Source organism: Acomys russatus, chromosome 10 (assembly GCF_903995435.1).
Source record: "Acomys russatus chromosome 10, mAcoRus1.1, whole genome shotgun sequence".
In the NCBI taxonomy this organism is placed as follows: Eukaryota; Metazoa; Chordata; class Mammalia; order Rodentia; family Muridae; genus Acomys; species Acomys russatus.
Window position 1 is genome coordinate 12,494,943 of NC_067146.1, and position 19,229 is coordinate 12,514,171.

General features: G+C 42.5%; 1 protein-coding gene and 1 pseudogene across 1 annotated transcript in view; both read right to left on the reverse strand.

Annotated features, from left to right (window-relative positions):
• Window positions 1-2,498: 2,498 nt before the first annotated feature.
• On the reverse strand, window positions 2,499-7,249 carry LOC127194880 (phosphoglycerate kinase 1-like; annotated as a pseudogene).
• Window positions 7,250-7,364: 115 nt separating this feature from the next.
• Window positions 7,365-19,229, reverse strand: part of Strip2 (striatin interacting protein 2) — a 40,485-nt gene continuing 28,620 nt past the window's right edge. The window contains exons 18-21 of the mRNA XM_051151813.1: window positions 16,721-16,787; window positions 11,158-11,262; window positions 9,104-9,308; window positions 7,365-8,246 (exon numbers count right to left, since the gene is read on the reverse strand). Coding sequence (XP_051007770.1) covers window positions 7,996-8,246; window positions 9,104-9,308; window positions 11,158-11,262; window positions 16,721-16,787 — 628 coding nt within the window. The 3' untranslated portion in view covers window positions 7,365-7,995. The remainder of the gene's footprint in view (window positions 8,247-9,103; window positions 9,309-11,157; window positions 11,263-16,720; window positions 16,788-19,229) is intronic.

Sequence of the window (19,229 nt, forward strand, 5' to 3'; positions counted from 1 at the left end):
AGAAAGAGAAGACAGGTCTGACAAACACCCACAATACATACTTAGACCCATACATTAGAAAGAAATTTTTAGCTGTTTTTGTTGTTGCTGCTTGTTTTTATGACACGGTTTCTCATTGTACATTCTAGCCTGGCCTCAAAGTCACTGAGAGCCCCCTGCCTCTGTCTCTTCAGTGCTGGGATTAAAGGTGTGGTCCTTCTGCCTCAGAGTGCTGGGAGTTCCACAGGCATGTGCCACCTCACCTGGCCAAAAGGTTTGTTGGTACAAGTCACTGAGAATCTTGGGGTTTTGTTGTTAGACACAGCACCAACAGTATGAGATTACCATAACACATTCTTCACACTAGTGGTTGCAACTTAGTGTTCTAAAGACTGACAACCTATGATACAGTGCAAAAAATTGACAAATCAATGCCTGTGGTCACTCGAAGATGAAAAGTGCATCTCTGGAGGCAGGTAGTATTGGAGATTGAACGACCAGTCATAAATATGTTAGGCAAACACCCTACCATTGTGCTATGTCCCCTAAAGTCCCAATCCTCCCCTCCCCTGCCTTGGTAATTTTTTATATGGAGTCTCACTAAATTGCCTGAGTTGGCCGTGAACTTTCAACCTTCCTGTGAGATTACAAACCAGTGCTACCAGGCTCTGCTACAGAATGTTCCTCCTCCTTTCTTTCCCCTTCCTTCTTCCTGCCTCCCTCCCTTCCTTTTTTCTTCCTTCCTTCTTTAAGGCAGGTTTCAAATAGCCCTGGAGGTCCAGGAACTCACTAATAGCCTAGGCTGGTCTTGAACTCCTAGGGATCCTCCTGTTTCTGCCTCCAGAGTGCTGGGATCACAGGTGTGTGTCATGTCTGACCTGGGTAAAAGGATTTGAAACCAGAAATGTTGGCAGCAGGAGTTGGTTAGTATGAACTGCATTTGTTAAAATATTACCAGAGGAATGGCTCCAAAAAGCTGGCCCATTTTCAATCAAGGATAGGGAAAAGGTAATTCAGAAATTTCAATATTTAACAAAGGTTGAACACTGTGATTATTTATCCAGCTTATAAGAAAAACTATGAAAATGGTTTGAATCAAAAGGCTGTTTTAGCACATTGCCCTAGGGTAAGGACCAAACAGAATGTGGTATTCAAAAGCCCTAGTAAATTCTTTCACTGGACAAAAAGGCTCAAAGAAAAGAGATTCTACAGAGACCTGCCACATTCAAAGGGCCTGTGATCAAATCTATAGAGTCATGTAAAGGAGTCGTGACTGCTGGCAAACTGGAATTGGACTTTTAAAAAGCATTTGATAATGACTGTTCAAGCAGAAAATGACACCTGTTTGTCAACAGTCCTTAACCAGGAAGTACACTAAGGAAGGTACTCAGCCACCGAGAGTACAGGACAAATATCTAGTCCCCTCTTCAGACATAGCAAAGGGTATTCGAGAAGGAACTAGCTGGGCGTGGTGGCACACCCCTGTAATCCCAGCACTCAGGAGGCAGAGGCAGGCAGATCGCTGTGAGTTCGAGGCCAACCTAGTCTACAAAGTGAATCCAGGATGGCCAGGACTACAAGAGAAACCCTGTTTTGAGTTAACTCAGAAGCAGGAATGGTATATACTCACTTATATCTGGACACTAGCCCAAGGGGCATGTCCCATGAAAGTCTTCACTTACCAGGAAAGTGGGACAGAGGGGAGGACGTCCTATTGGGACTCTAGGTGAGAGAAGCATGGGAGAATGGGGAAATATAAGGATCCAAAGGGTCCTAGAAACCTACAAGAAGAACATTATGATGGGTGGATCTGGGCCTAGGGGTCCTGCTCAAACTATGGCACCAGCCAAGGACAATATGTGCAGTAAACTTCGAACCCCTATCCAGATCTAGCCAATGGACAGGACATTCTCCACAGTTAAGTAGAGAGTGGACACTGACTTTCACACGAACTCTGGTGCCCCATATTTGACCACGTCCCCTGGATGGGGAGACCTGGTGGCACTCAGAGGAAGAATAGCAGGCTACCAAGAAGAGACTTGATAACCTATGAACATATATAGGGGGAGGAGGTCCCCCTCAGTCACAGTCATAGGGGAGGGAAGTAAGGGGAAAAGAGGAGTGAGGGAGGAATGAGAGGATACAAGGGATGGGATAACAACTGAGATGTAATATGAATAAATTAATAAAATATATTATTAAAAAAAGAAAAGAAAGAAAGAAAAGGAACTAACCCTGTGCCCCTTGTCCTCAGTGGACATCTTTATTGTTTAATGTCATTCATTTCTCTGAACCTAGAACTGAAATTTCATCTTATTTCCATGTAGAGCCATGAGCAGTATCCCACATGAGGAAGATAATTAAGCTGTTACAGCTTACTTTCTTTTACAGGTAGAATACAGACAGTGGTTTCATCACTAAGGAATTTAAAGGGGATCTCGAAGTGCAGTGAAGCACCCGTGCAGTAAAGATAAGCTGAGATGCTGGGCTCCTGATGTGACATCTCTTGGCAACTTGTGCTAACTCCAAATGGAGATATAGAAAATACTAACCGAACTTAGCAGCTGTGCACAGGAACCCAAAGGTAGGAAAATACTAACCATTGCTGAGAGCAACCATCCAGGAAGGACTTCACCCCCTGGGGCTTTTGGGTTGGCACCACTCCCAGTGTTCACTAGGCTGATCTTATCCTGTATGCCATTCGGCACAGTGTGTGGCACTGGAAGCATCCCCACTCTCCATGACAGTAATGCAACCCCTAAAAGTGACTTTCACTACTGCATCAGTGAGGAACTTGGCTTCCCTGGAAAAAGCTTCCCACTTAGATACCCTGAGTGGTATCCAAACAATCAATTTACCTGGAGCCATAGTTAAAGATATTTCTTGCTGCTGCAGCATTTGAGTCCAAACCTACCCAGTCAGCATCCAGTCTTGGCATTCTCATTAAACTTGTCAACGGGCAAGGTAATGTTTTGGACATGAAACCTTTGATGACAATGGCTACTTTGTCATACAGAGAAGTGAGAATCTCCATGTTGTTCACTTTAAAGAAGGTAAAAGCCATTCCCCCCACCAATGATTATCTTATTGAATTTGTTCAGCATTTATTAATCAGCCAGATCTTGCATGCTTTGCCCAAGACGGCCAGGGTCACTTTGAGCGCTCTAAAGCCTTGGCAAAGTAGTTCAGCTCCTTCATAAAAAAATAAAAAAATTCCAGCCTTCTGCATTAGATTCATACCCACATGGCCTGTGGGCACAGTTCCTAGAGCGTCACTGACATAGACACCCCTGCGTTTGGACAGTGGCCTCTGGAAAGCACCTATTTTGCCTGGCTTAGCTTTAGCTTTGTTCCCAGAAGCATCCTTCCCCCCTTCCTTCCTCCACACGGAAGAGGAGGTTCTCCAGCTGGATGACAGACCCAGCCGCTGGGTTGGCATGGAATTTCTCTATTTCTGGGCCCACACAATCCCTCAAGAACAGAACATTCTTGCCCAGCAGAGATTTGAGTTCTGTAGCAACTGCTTCTAAGGAGTACTTGTCACCCAGGGGAACACCATCATGTGGCTCACGAGGACAACCGGGAACAGCAACCACGATCCTCTGGTCATCACTCTCTGGTCATCCCAGGAACACTGGCATCCATTCTCACGGTGACCCACTCCCCTTCCACATCCTGCTTATCCAGAGTCGCTTGCTAGAAAGCAACATTTTGGCAGCACTTCAGGTGGAGAAGCCAGGAGCTGAAAAAGAGGAGACTACTACAGTTGGCATGGGCTCCCGAAGCATGCGCCTTTTTGTTTGTTTGAGACAAGGGTTTCACTATGTAGCCCAGGCTGGCCCTCAAACCACAGTCTTCCTGTCTCAGCTTCTTTCTTTCTTTTTCTTCTTCTCTTTTCTTCTTCTTCTTCTTCTTCTTCTTCTTCTTCTTCTTCTTCTTCTTCTTCTTCTTCTTCTTCTTCTTCTTCTTCTTCTCTTCTTCTTCTTTCTTCTCTCTCCCTCCCCCCCCCCCCCCCCCTTCTTGACAGGTTTCTCTGTGTAGCGTTGGCTGCTCTGGACTCACTTTGTAGATCAGGCTGGCCTTGAAACCACAGAGATCTGCCTGCCTTGGCCTCCTTGAGTGTGCCACTATGCCCAGCCCTGCGTCTTTCTTTCTTTTTTTTGTTTTTGTTTTTTGAGACAGGGTTTCTCTGTGCAGCCTTGGCTGTCCTGGACCCTCTTTGTAGACCAGGCTGGCCTTGAACTTACAGCGATCCACCTGCCTCTGCCTCCTGAGTGCTGGGATTATAGGTGTGTGCCACCACGCCCGGCTACTGCCTCAGTTTCTAACCCCAGAGAAGAACCCTGAGAGGTACGGAACTACATCTATAGAGTAAGTAGCGTAAAGATCTTCCCTACCCAAAAGACTGGGGATTTATTTTTATTTGTTCAGAGGATCACAGAATCACCATGGACTGATAGATACCAAAGTTTAAGTTCATTTTAAGTTCAAAGCAAGTACAGCCTGTACTGCGTGAGAACCCCACCTCAAAAACAGAGCAAAACAAATATAGCCTTAACTGAGACATCATTGACAAAAATATTGTATGTGTTTAAGTTGTATAAAGATGTCCTGGTATCAGGTGGTGGTTGTGCATGCCTTTAATCCCAGCACTCAGGAGGCACAGGCAGGCAGATCTCTTGAATTTAAGGCTAGCCTGGTCTACAGAGTGAGAAACTCTGTCTTGAAAATAGGAGAAAAAACAAAAGCAAAAACCCACCAAAATAAGTCTCAGGGTTGACAGACACTGCATCTGCGTCAGCATCAGCCTGAGACCCTGTGTCAATAAAGAAGAGAAAGGCACTGCACGCAGAGCTGATGAGATCCTGGACTTGGAGATCTCACTGGATAAGATTTGATAGGAACAGATACTCATTGGCATGACCACAAAAGCACTGCACCACCCCATACCTGTCACTCTCGGGCAGGGCATGCTTCTGCACACTGTCAGGCTTGCCCGTGTGAGCCAACTGCACGGCATCAGCCAACGGCACGAACAATCTCCTTTCTGCCACATCCAGGAGCTCTGAAATGCACTTGCATGGGATGGTCTGTCTCTTTCTTTTTCCATTAACTATGAAACAGTTTGTCCTAGATAGAAACAGCCAGGCAGAATAAGAGTAATTTTATAGAAAAGTCAATTCAGTAATCCAAGGTGAGTCAATGGCTGGGTCCAGACCCACGATGACGAAATAAACATTTGTTACATCATTGAGATCTATATTTAATCCTGTATCCTTTTCTATCAAACATGACTTCAAGATTATCTTGTGTTAAAGAATTAAAAACCGAATATCTAATTCCAGGTTTTTTTTTTTTTTTTATTAAAGTGGTTTGGTGAGATGAACAATATTATCAATCAACACAAATGACTGAGATAGTCACAAATAAGGTCCTTATTTTACATATCGTCCAAACAGCATGCTTCTGTGTGGTAACTGTAATCACCATTAAGTGTCAGTTAATCTAAAGCTATTCCTAACTAAATATACAAGCTCTCAATCTGGGAGACCTGACCCAGTTATCTTAGACGTGAGGCTAGCTGTCGATCCCAGAAAGCTAGCCACAGAAAATTGCAGGGAAAAAAAAAGATGTGATTTGAAATGAATCATTCATCCTTGCAAGGTATAGTAGCTTCTCCATCTGCACTGAGAATTAATCTTCTCAAGAGTTATAAATAATAGCACATGATATATTAAAGCCTAGCATACTTCTGTGCCTCAGAAAGCATTTGTGTGTGTTGTGTATATTGGGTGTGTTTTAAAGGCAACTTATTTTCTCTTTACACAATCGAATATGATACAACTTTAAAGTATATTGGTGAGGAGTTGGGGATTTAGCTCAGTGGTAGAGCGCTTGCCTAGCAAGTGCAAGGCCCTAGATTCAGTCCTCAGCTCTGGGAGGAAAAAAGTAGATTGGTGATTACTCTCTTTCCTGGAAAATTACCTTTTCACTCAGATGTCATTAAAATCACAGTAGCCTGACCCCAGATTAACAAAATGGCCTGCTGCTACACTCAGTGACCTGCTTGAAATGAGGATTGCTGTCATGCTTTGATACAAATGTGCAAATCACTTAAAACACTTAATCTGTTGCACACTTACACTTATTGTCACTTTCCACAGTAAGAAGCCCTGATACCCAAAGCACAGAGTTCCTGACTGCTCCTTTGGATAACGCTGGTCTCTAGCATGATTTAAAATGGTATTGTGGTCGACAAAAGGAAGAGGAAATGAGACAGTTTGGACCAGCTCTCTAGGAATAAAGCATCCTTGTGCCATCATAAGGTTCAGTAGTGTGTGGGCAGTAAGACCTTTGAAATAAAAAAGCTCAAAGATTTAAGTTGAAGAGCAGAAGTGAAAATAATATGACCATATCAATTTCTTTTTCTTTCTTCTTTCTTTCTTTCATTCTTTGTTTTTCAATACAGGGTCTTTCTGTGTAGCCTTAGCTGCTGTCCTGGACTCCCTCTGTAGACCAGGTTGGCCTTGAACTCAGAGATTCGCCTGCCTCTGCCTCCAGAGTGCTAGGATTAAAGGCATGCACCACCACGCTCGGCTTCAATTTATTTCTAAAAAATCTTATTTCTTAATAAAGGAGGAGTAGAGACATAAAATGTATACTTCCAGTACTAATCATATTGGAACTGTTAGCCATTAGAAAGAGAGACAGAAAGAAAAGGGTAAAAAATAATGAACATGAAAGAGAAAATATAAACTGATGCTGTTGCTTTTAATAAAAAAAAAAAAAAAAACCCCAAACCAACCAACCAAACAACAACAACAACAAAAGCAAACGGACAGATCTCAGTAAATAAAACCTCCTAAAATCAACTTATTTAAAAATGAATTGGCAGCCAGGCATGGTGGCACACGTCTTTAATCCCAGCACTCAGGGGGCAGAGGCAGGCGGATCGCTGTGAGTTCGAGGCCAGCCTGGTCTACAGAGGGAGTCCAGGACAGCCAGGGCTACACAGAGAAACCTGCCTCAAAAAAAAAAAAAAAAAAAAGAGAGAATTGGCTAGAGGTGGTGGCCCATGCCTATAATCCCAGTATTCAGGAGACAGAAAGAGGGTCATTACAAGTTCAAGGCCAGCCTGGCTACATAGTGAGTTCCAGTTCTGTCAGGGCTACATAGCCTGACCCTGTCTCAAACAGCACGACTCCTCTCCTACTCAAGTGAGGATTTGGGGTCATACTAGAAAGTGATTTTCCTCAGTGTACCCGGCCATTTTAGAACTGAAGTAATTTGTGAAAAATACAAGCTATTCTTAGAGAAGGCCATATTATATTAGCTGCAGTTCTTCCCAAACGGCAAATCATTCAATGCACTATAATACACGGGAAATATTTTTTTACATTGAACATATATCTTCAGGAAAAAACCCTACACAATACACTGTTCTGTAACATGCAATGTTTTAGAGACAATTATCCTTTATAAAGATGCAGTGCTCTCAAATCATCTTAGAGCCAGTGATCATTTCATAAAGAGGTGTCAATATTTTAAATGTGAAATACAGTCTAAAGTTGGTTTTGCTAAGTTATAAGTCCCAGGCATTTACAGTGAGCAGGAAGAAAATCTCATTTTATGGCCTATACCTATCCCACTGATTGAGGTGAATGTCATGGGTCAAAAGCCCTTTCACTATTTCACTATTGTGGCTAGCAAAGGCTAGTCTGGCTTTAGGCAAGACTAAAGCAGGTCTCATCAAAGAGCCTGTCCAGGACTGATCCATTGGGTGGTTTCAGGGCCAACTAGGTACCTAGCTGAGCCTGGGGCGAGCAGATGATGCATTTGCTTTGACTCCGGATCCCAGTCTTGTAACCACCTCCAGGCCTAATGGCAGCCAGGATAGCCCTGAATTACGCTGGACATCCCTGCTGCATGCTGAGCTGAAACTCTCCCTGTCACACGCTCCTAGAGCTCAGTATGAAGCCTGAATGGGCAGGATCCGCAAAGCGCAGCATTTGGAGCTCAGTGACTCTGGAGCAGCTCCTCCCAACAGATGGGCTGTGAAAACACCTCTCTCTCCAGCCAGAGCTCATAGGAGTAATAGAAATCTTCGGGCAGATCCAGCCTCTGCCCCAGCACGCTCTGCAGGCAGTTATCCACAGGTGAAAACTCTGAGTCCTGCGGTGTATCATACCGGCGGCTGTTAAAGGCCTCAATGTTGGCCCTCAGAGTACATTCTTCTGCTTGGAAGTCCCATGGCCTGGCATCGATGTCTGGCATAGCAAGAGAGGAAGGGAAAGATACATACAACCGGATGTTACTCTCTTCCACAGAGCACGGCTTATGGGATTCTAACAGTGAAACGGCTTAGAATTTACTGTTAAGAGCAGAGTATAAAGTAGATATATAGCATGCTTGCAGGTTTAAAAAGTAAACATATGTTCACATATAAACTAATATATACAGAAACGATTTTTGGCAGCTTAGAAACTAGTAACAGTAGTTACTGATGAGAAAGGAGATGGGAGGACTTTATACTGTAGTTCTTTGTTGTTTATTTCTTTCTAGGAGTTTATTATTTCATCCAAAAGAACGATTAAATTGCTTTTATTGAGCTTTCCCTAGGGAATTAAAATTTCCCATTGGAATACAATCACCTCTCAAGGAAAGGGAGATTGGAGCAGATCATGAAAAATCAGTCTGGCCAACTCAGCAGGGCACAGTGGCACAATCCTTTCCCCTCAGCATTTGGGGGCCAGAGGCAGGCAGATCTCTTGAGTTTGAGGTCAGCCTAGTCTACATAGTAAGTTCTTGGACAGCCAAGGTTATATAGTGAGACTCTGTCTCAAAACAAAACAACCAAAACAAAACCAAAAACAACTCCCCTCCCCCGAAAAACCCTAAAACAAAAACTATAAGTAGGCAAACATTTTACCATATCATAAAATCTGTATCATATTTAGGGGCTGGGGAGATGGCATAAGGACCCAACTTTGGGTCCCTAATACCTACATAAAAGCCAGGTGCAGCAGTACACATTTACAGCCACAGCGCTGTAGGATTCCCTGGAGCTCAGTGGCCCAGTCAGCCTGGCTGAATCAATGAGCTTGAGCTCCCAAAGAACACTCACCATTTCCAAAAGCCCAGTCATCGTTCATGCGGTGGCGTACTTTCTGGTAAATGGCTGACATGGTCTTCATATTGCTTTTCCTCCACTGGCGCCCAAGGTACTTAGTCTGTATCTTTAGTAGCTTCAAGACATAAAGCTGTAGCATGGCCTGCTTAACTTTGAGGGCTCTCTTTAAGATCGGAGCTGATTTAAACACCACCAGCATCTGCCCAGGGACACGGGTGACAAAAATCATCGTTATGTCAAATTTCTTAGGGTTTCCATCTCAGACAATATAGCAAACCTGGCTAAGACCTATGGTCCAAACTCTACATAGGAATTAGTCTTCAAGAATATAAAAGAACCACACACACACACACACACACACACACACACACACACACACACACATGCTTGTATGCGTGTGTGCGCACACACACACACACACACACACACACACACATGTGTACACTTGCAGATTAAGCCAGACATAGTGTCAAATGCCTGTAGTCACAGTATTCAAGGCTGATCATGAGTTCAAAGCCAGTCTTGTGATATACAACAAAACCAAAACCCAATTCATTTAAAGTTTATAATATCAGACTGGAGACATGGCTAGCATTTAAGAACACTTGCTGCTTTTTCTAGAGGACCTGGGTTCAATTCCCAGCACCCTCATGGTAGTTCACAACCATCTGTAACTCTAGTTCCAAGGGATCCAAGGCCTTCTTCTGACCTCTGAGGGTACTAAGCACAATGTGGCACATATACATACATAAAGGCAAACCATGAAATGAATAATTAAAAAAAATTAAAGTTTACAATATATAATTCAAAATAAACATTATCTACCATATATACCATTTCCACTATTACTAGTTTCTGCGTATAATTGGAGATTTTTGGTTTGTTTTTCAAGACAGGGTTTCTCTGTGTAGCCCTGGCTGTCCTGGAACTTGCTCTGTACAATTAGGCTGGCCTCCAAGCTCCTGAGTACTGGGATTGAAGGCATGAGCCATCACCACCTAGCCTTTTTGTTATTTTCTTAAGATTTAAAAGAACTTAGTTAAATTTTGTCACATGTATGTGTCTTTACACATGTATGCAAATACCTCATAGCACTAGTGCAGAGGTCAGTAGACCACTTTTAGTTCTCTCTTCCACTGAGGGTTCCAAGACTCAAACTCAAGGCACCAGGAATGCATAGCAAGCATTTTTGCCAGTTGAGCCGTCTCACTGGCCCTGGAGATAATTTTGTCTACGGGTATATAACATATATATTATTTTTATATTTTAACACAAGTAATAGCCAACTACACTGTTCTATATCTTGCTTAATTTTTAAAAAGTGTATGTGTGTGCACATGAATGTGAGTACAGGTGCCCTTGGAGACAAAGAGACATTGGCTCTCTCTGCAGGTACAGGCAGATGTGACCTGCCTGACATAGGTGTTAGGAACCAGACTTGGGTCAGCAAGAACAGTACATGCTCTTTACTACTGAGCCATCTTTCTAACCCCCACATCCCATAGGATCTTTTTATACATATCAGGCTGGCTTTGAAATCACAAAGATCCTCCCTGCCTCTTCCTTCTCTGAGTGTTGGGATTAAAAGCCTCATTTAATTTAATAATATATCTTGAAAATTATTCCATATCAGCAGAGAAATACCTCATTCTTTTAGTTTTCTTAGTTTAGTTTTTATCATATCCTACTGGAAGGACACATCATAATTTTTTTAAGCAGTTGGTCTTTATTAGTGCACATTTAGGTTGTTGCCAGCCTCTAATTATTACAAGCAGCATTGTAATAATGCTAGACTTGCAACATTTTTAGGATGTGAAGCATAATCCAAGCGTGTTTGGCTTCTCTTGTTAGAGCTGCCTTAAGAATGTGTCTATATGTAGTTCCCTGAAAAGAAACAGCCAGGGAACAAGTGCCTGGAATTAGGTAGCGCAGAACCATATGCAGCACTCACCGGTTATCTACAGATCTTTCCAAGTAGGCAATCTACAAACACTAATGATTTAAAGTACAGCGGAATGGACACTTGTGTGGGCTGAAGCGCCGCTTACCATGGTCCTCGAGTGCTTCCACTTGGTCAGTTTATTGAGTAGCCTCAGGAGGTTAATGCAGGAAAAGAGGTTCCTCCAGCAGAACTGGCTGTTGTCTCCAGCTTCCTGAAATAGGAGCATCCATCACCACCTCAGAACCCACACAGATTTCCTCCCCCTAGAAGATTGCATGTTTCTGTTGGTCAACTCAGGTGAGTATCCCAGTGTGAAAGGCTGCCTCCTCACTCCCTGCCCTTTACACACCAAAGGGCATAATATCCCTCACCCCAAAACTTATAGCTCAGTAACAAGAACTCTGCACCTGAACCCCAGGCAAACAAATGAATAAACAGAAATAAGATAAAACAACTGCAACAGTTGGGGGTGGTCGAGACAGGGTTTCTCTGTGTAGCCCTGGCTGTCCTGGAACTCAGATACCCACCTGCCTCCTCAGTGCTGGGATTAAAGGTGTGTGCCACCACAAGACTTTTTATCTAGAGCAAGTATTGGCTAGAAAGGCAATACATGAACAGGAACTTGACTCCAGCAAACTTTCTGTGCTTCTCACTTAGAAACAGATGAAATGTTTACTCCCGTATACTTTGTACTCATAAGTGATGTTTGCAATTGCTAGGAGTTTGGTCCCATTCTGGGAGATTGTACACTATTTTAGGAGACTGTACACTATTTTGGGTATAGCTGGCTCCCATGGGATCTAGGGATTGATCCAGGTTGCCAGAGTTGTTTGTAGCAAGTGCTTTCTTTTACTGGTTGGGCCATTGGATTATCTTGATTAGGTTAACTGATTGGGTGAGATCCACTCTAACAGTGGGTAGCACCATTCCCTGCGCTTGGGTCTTGGGTTGCATAAAAAGGAAAGAGAAAGCCAGCTAAGCTTACGCATTCATATCCCTCTTCCTTCCGACTGTAGTTATGGTGTGACCAGTTCCTGCTGCCAAGATGTCCTTACTGTGATGGGGCTGTGAGCCAACATAAACCCTTCCTCCTTAAACTGCTTATTCAGGGCATTTTTCATCACAGCAACAGGAAAAGAGAGAAGGAAAGCTCCAGTAAACTCATCCTAAATGGGCACTGTTATTTCATGTCTCTGACTGACTATTATGTAGTGGTAGTAGTAGTATATCTCTGTGTGTGTGTGTGTGTGTGTGTGTGTGTGTGTGTGTGTGTGTAGAACTTGAGGAAGCAGTCCTCATCTTCTACTACATGGATTCTAGGTCTGAACTCAAGTTGTCAGGCTTGACAGCAAATGTCCCTACTTGCAAGTGTCCCCAAAAACCTTTCTTTTGAAGGATCGTACCTGGTTAAACAGTGTCTACAGGAAAGCTACACACCTTGATACTTGAGTGCAGTGATTGCATTCCGGAAAGAAAGCGCAGACTAAGAGTCACACTGGGACACTGGAAGCACTTGGTTAGGGAGCTGTGAGACCTCTGATAAGGGTTAGGGAGAGGACTGGGCATCTAAATTTAAGTGAAGTAAACACATTTTATGTCTTTTTTCTACAAAAAAAAAAAAAAAAAAAAAAAAATCAAGCCCAAATTTGAACAATTTCCTAACGATCCATCTTTTAAACATTAACTTACAAATTCCATTCCCTAGATTTAAAAATAAGTTCCAAACATTTCTTTGCAAATGACTAGTCATGCAAATTTTGACTCACTGCTAACTTTCCACAGCCCTCTAAAAGGCTTTGGCTATCCAGTTCTACTCACATAGGACAATGAAAGGTGACACTGGACAAGGACAGTTTCTGACTGGTTTTTCATTATTTCATAAATACCACCTTGTCCTTATCCTTTGATCTTTAATCTACAGGTGGGCCACATGCATGCCCATATTGTTCAAAATATGCCATGACGGGTAAATATTGTCAACTTGCCAGGGTCTGGAATCACCTTGGAGACAAGCCTCTTGGTAACAAGTGAGAAACCTACGTTTAATGTGGGCGGCACTGTTCCATAGGCTAGTTTTGACTACAGGACAGGGAGAAGGTGCACTGAGCTCTCTGCCTCCCGAAATGCAATGTGTCCAGCTGCCTCAAGTTCCTGCTGCCACGTGAGTCCAAATAACCCCACGCTTCCTTAAGTTCCTTCATCAGTTTTGTTTTCTTTGGTCATAGCAACGTAGCAGGTAATGTTATGCTTCTGACTAAATCACAGGGATCACTGGGTTAGTTTTGCAGCAGTGACAATGGGTTTACACAGAATTTTCCACACTTTCTATGAAAAAGCATTTGGGAAGGGAAGGAAGGAGGATTTTGAGTTTGAGGGAATTTTGGGCTACACAGTAAGTTCTGGGTGAGCCTTGCCTACACAAATGAGCCCTGTTTCAGTAACAAATAAACAAGAGACAAAGGAAGGAAGATGACACATAACCTGTAAGATTCCCCTTTAGAATTAATAGGTCTACAAACAAATTATGGGACTGCAACTCTGAGCTCATTTCACTATACTCTAAAGCAGTAGTTTCTGCATATTTTCATCAAACATACTCAATATAAAATCATTTTATGTATACTTCCAAATAGATGTATGTTTGCTTATAAATTATAAATGTACTATTACAGTAATATGTTATAAAACATCCAATGTAAAAATGATGAATATATATAAAAGATGCAATATCTGCCCAACCATCAATGGTAATGTATCTGTTTAACATGTACTTGGATTTATATCCAATATGACTTAAAAATAAATTGCTTAATAAAATTTTACTGCAAATATGCAAATTTAACCATATTAAATAGAACATACATATGCAATAGATTTATATATAACTATAAAGTTTGTTAATGAAATTTTATATAAATGATTATGTACATTCTAGTTGTAGTAAAATATAGACAATGTTTATATGCAGGTCATCGGTAATATTTTTATTTTATTCCTCATACTTTTCTGTTTATTCATTTTTCTCCCATAAGCGTACTACTACTAGTTTTGTAATCAGGAAAAAAAGCTTGAAGTTATTGAAAGTAAATAACATATATCAAAGGCAGTAAATTTCTTGTGCTTGCAATTTGGTGAGCCTGAAAAGAAATAAACTTACTAGCCCTTTCTGCCTACAGGTATTATTAGTGTAGGTAAACAGACCACTACATTGAGAACCTGTGTGAGATAAATTTGCTAGGTGCCAAAATTGCACTGGTCTGGAGAAGCACATATATTTTAAGAAAAAAGTCTGTGGTTACTAAACAAAACCACCAGATGCCACTATTGTTTCCACCAAAAAGACTAAAATATCACTAAGACTTTTAATTAACTAAGTATATGCTTTTGTTCATTCTTCATAGTAATAAAGTCTTAACAGAAGGCATAGCCATATAAACAATTACTTGTTCATATCCCGAGAGGTCAGCTGGAAGTTATGTGAAATCATAACTCCCATTAACTCCTATGCAGGAGCTAGAGGAGCTGGAATGGAGGCCAGACACACACTGCTATCAAGAAAAACATTCAGGGGTGGCAAGATGGCTCAGTGGGTTAAGGTGCTTGCTGCTCAGCCTGATGACCTGAGTTTGATCCCTGGGATCCACATGTTGGAAGGTGAGAGCCAACTCCTGCAAGTTGCTCTCCGACCTCTACACCTGTGCTGTACCACACATGCACACAACACAAATAAGTCGATAAATATAAAATAAATGTAATAAAACTTTTTTTTTTTCATTTAAAAAAGTAATAGATTCAGGTCACAAAGGCTGAATTTACATTTGAAATACTCTACCAATAGTATAATGTTTGTTTTGTTTTGTTTTTGTGACAGGGTTTCTCTGTGTAGCCCTGGCTATCCTGGAACTCACTCTGTAGACCAGGCTGGCCTTGATCTCACAGAGATCTACCTGCTTCTGCCTCCTGAGTGCTGGGATTAAAGGTGTGTCCCACTATGCCAGGGCAATAGCAGGGTTTTAATGCAACTATGTAACACTGTTTATGCATTTTAATATATCATTCCTTCCAAATTTTAATCTCAGAGACACACTTTCCTACTTTCTTTTAAAGTTTATTTTATGTGTATGGGTGTTAGTCTTGCATATGTATTTTGTGCACCATGTGCATTCAATGCCATTAGAAGCCAGAATGAGGCATCAGATTTTCTGAAACAGAGAGTACAGATGGCTGTAAGCTGCCATGTGGGTGCTGGGAATTGAAGCAGCCAATACACTTAACCCCTGAGCCATCTCTCCAGCCCCAACTTTGTTATTTCCAACTCTAAAGTCTTAGCAGTTAACTTCTCCGCCTATAAAATAGTAATATTGAGCAGGGCATGGCAGCCTTTAATCCCAGCACTAGGGATACAGAGGCAGGCAGGTCTCTGTAAGGTCAAGGCCAAGCTGGTCAACATAGCAAGTTCCAGGACAGCCAGGACTAAATAGGCCCTATCTCCAACAGAAGAAAACAAACAAAAGAGTAACACCAGCTTCATAGAATTGTTTTACAGATTCAGTATTACCACGTTAATAATAAAGGTTAGGCGAGTTTTTACATCTCTGTAGGAGTAAAATTATTGCCGCTTCCTTGGCTGCTGAGATCACATTTAAATAAGACAGGGACTCTATTCCGATAGCAAGGAATGTGTTAGCTATGATGTTTCAGGACATGATCTTTTGACTCATGTCTAATTTGGGGTCTGTCATCCATGAGAAGTGGACTGTGACAAGTCAGTTCACCCACTGAGTTTTCATGTTTCTCATCTTTGAAATATAAAGGACTGAGTTAAATGGCTCTTGGCATGTGCCCCCCCTCCAAAAAACAACTCAACTCCTATGGCTTATAAAACCTGCACCACAGGAGGAATTTTCTATTTTTGCATAACGGACTTTCCTGACCTAGCATTCTGTAAGTATTAAAGTTGGGGACAAAGGGCTGAAGCACCCCTGGGTAATATCCTTTAGCATTACGGAGGTCTTCAACGTACCAGACACAGTGTTAGGCTCTAGGGATATGAAGATAGATGATGGACTGTTTTGATTTGCCTAGACCTGCTTTAGGATGAAGATCTTCCTGGGTAAGGAATTTTCTAAATCTATATTCCTGGGCTTGATAACTAACATGAAAAGGAGAAGCACATTGCCTATACCACAACATAAGGAAGATGGATTTGTGTGTGTGTGTGTGTATGTGTGTGTGTGTGAGAGAGAGAGAGAGAGAGAGAGAGAGAGAGAGAGAGAGAGAGAGAGAGAGTGTGAGTGAGAGAAACAGACAGAGAAACAGAGAGAGAGAGAGAGAGAGAGAGAGAGAGAGGTGGTGGTGGTGGGAGAGACACCAGAAGAGATTCTGCTGATAATTAGCATAGCTTCTGTTTCAATCTTATTATGTTTCTAAATTCCCTCTCCTCCTCAGTGTTTTCACTGACTTTCCTCTTCTCTGTAAGATGCTAGGCTCAGCTTTCCCAAATCCTTCAGCAGCTTTAAAGCCCTGCCGCCTCTGTGCTCTTGCCAATGTGCCTTCATTGGTCTGAGACACCCAAACTATGGAATCATGGAACTGGAGAAGACATGAAGAAGCAAATGTTAGCCTCTGCCATTAGCCACTTCAAAGGCCACAAATCCCCATCTGCTTACCAGACTCTCGGTAGTAAGCTCTGGCAAATCTTGGATGGTGCAGCACGGGTAATCCAGCACTGAAATGCTGTAAGATGCAGAGATAAGGACAAGCATTAGGCAAATGGCAACCACAGGAAATTCCTACCTACCTCTGAAAAGGCAGAAATGATTCCTCCCCAGCTTAGTGACCTTCGCTGAAATTGAGGGCACGGGTGCTGGCAACTCCCACTCTGATCTCATCTCCTCAGTTATCAAGGAACCATGGAATTCTTTTAGGCTGGTCCTATCTGGTACATGCAAAAGGATGGTCCCTTTCTGTCTTAGCTCTCTTAGGTTCTTTAGGGGATATGTAAACTTTAGTGTATTTGCCTCTGCATTTAAGTGTGCATGTGAATGTAATAGTATTCCCAGAGATGCCATCTGAACATACTTCACTAAATAATAATCTGTGGATATGAAGATGAAAAGAAGATCTCTTGGTTTTTCTCCTGATCCTTCTGAAAGCCAGGAACTCTGGGGGTAACTTCCAGTGCCACCCTAGAGGAAGCTGTAAGCACAGAGCAGCTCCTTATAGCACTGTTAATCAAACAGTAGCTCAAGAATAATAAATAATAATGTCTGTCCCCAGACAGTGAGAATTGCAAGAAAGCCACAGGCTCTGCAGTGAGCCCAAGGTATCAGGCAATCTGGCATGAGTCAGAAAAGGAAACAGGGCACAGTCGCTCAATAAGTAGCTGGTTTTTTCTTTCCTCTCTCCTTCACTAGTACAATGCAGAATTTGGGCTAGCTGATCCTCCTCCTCCTCCTTCTTCTCCTTCTGTTTTTTTTGAGACAGGGGTTTTCTTGGCCTTGGCTGTCCTGGACTTGCCTTGTAGACCAGGCAGGCCTCTAATTCATAGAGAGAGATCTGTCGGGCTCTGCCTCCCTGAGTGCTGGAATTACAGGTATGTGCCACCACGCCCCAGCTGTGGGCTAGATTTCTTTGCTCCTCTTCTTCCTCTTCCTCCTCCTCCTCTTCTTCTTCTTTTTCTTCTTCTTCTTCTGTTTTTTCAAGATAGGGTTTCCCTGTGCAGCCTTCGCTGTCCCGGACTCGCTTTGTAGACCAGGCTGGCCTTGAACTCACAGCAATCCACCTGCCTCTGCCTCCTGAGTGCTGGGATTAAAGGCGTGCGCCACCACCGTCTGGCGGGCTAACTAATTTCTAATGTTCCTTCCCCTCCTATTGGGACTCTAATAGTCAATGAAATTTCAACACTATCTGAACTAATGCAGGGCTAAGGGTGTTAGCGAAGCAGGGCCTGTAAACTGAGTATGACTGCTTTGGACCTGTCTCTACATTTTGAAAGTTAAAATTTCTAAAAGCAAATCATTTTCCTGGCTTGAAATGTTACCACTGTTCAAGAAACCCTGGTCATCTGACCTAGATCAGGGTAGGAGAGAAAGGTCTGCTCAGGAGAGAGCAGTGCATTTATAACACTGCTCATCTACCTAATTAAGTCTTCTGGGGTCTCTGGATTGGCCTGTTAGAATAAATATTCTTGGTTCAATCAACAACTTAGAAAGAACCATAGCAAAACAGGTGCTGCAACTAGGAAACGGAGGGCAGAGAATAAAGAGAGGGATATGTTCTAATGGCTCAGTGAACTGAAGTGTAGCTCTGTCATGTTGTTCAAAGACACACAAGTGCCGTGACCCCGAGAAACCATCTCCTTTGAGATTACGTGCTCAGGAAGTGGACGTCCAGGTCTCTGGGCTTCAGCCTTTAAAGGCTGCTACTCCACGGTAGAATTTCAAGCAGTACTGACTGACACATGAGATACTCCCTTTGCCCCTTCCCTCTCTACTCACACCACGTATGATATCAGTTTTAGACTACTTCAGGAACTCTGGTAAATTCTACTGACAAACTTGCTATGCCAGTTCATGTGGAAATAAATTAAAGAATAAGATCTACTCTACAATCCCCCAGGCTCAGGTTGGCTGGAGGAGTAGAAAGCAATCTGAATTCACAGAAAAGTCTGTGGTTTTAGTCTTTTTTTTTTTTTTTTAAAGATTTATCTATTTATTATGTATACAACATCTTGCCTGCATGTGTGCCTGCCCACCAGAAGAGGGCACCAGATCTCATTATAGATGGTTGTGAGCCACCATGAGGTTACTGGGAACTGAACTCAGAACCTCTGGAAGAGCAGCCAGTGCTCTTAACCTCTGAGCCATCTCTCCAGCTCCCTGTGTTCTTATTCTTATTTAAAAGGTTGATTGTGTTAATATTGTATGTGTGGTATATATTATTCATGTGTGTATGCATGTATGTTGATGACAGCTATTGCAGTACTTTGAATAGGTATGGCCCCTTGTTGGAATAGGCATGGCCTTGCTGGAGGAAGTGTGTCACTGTTGGGGAGGGCTTTAAGGTCTCAAGCTATTCCCAGTGGGGTTCGCAGTCTCCTTCTGCTGCTTAGGATCAAGATGTAGAATTCTCAGCTCTTTTAGCACCATGTCTGCCTGTACACTGCCATGCTTCCCG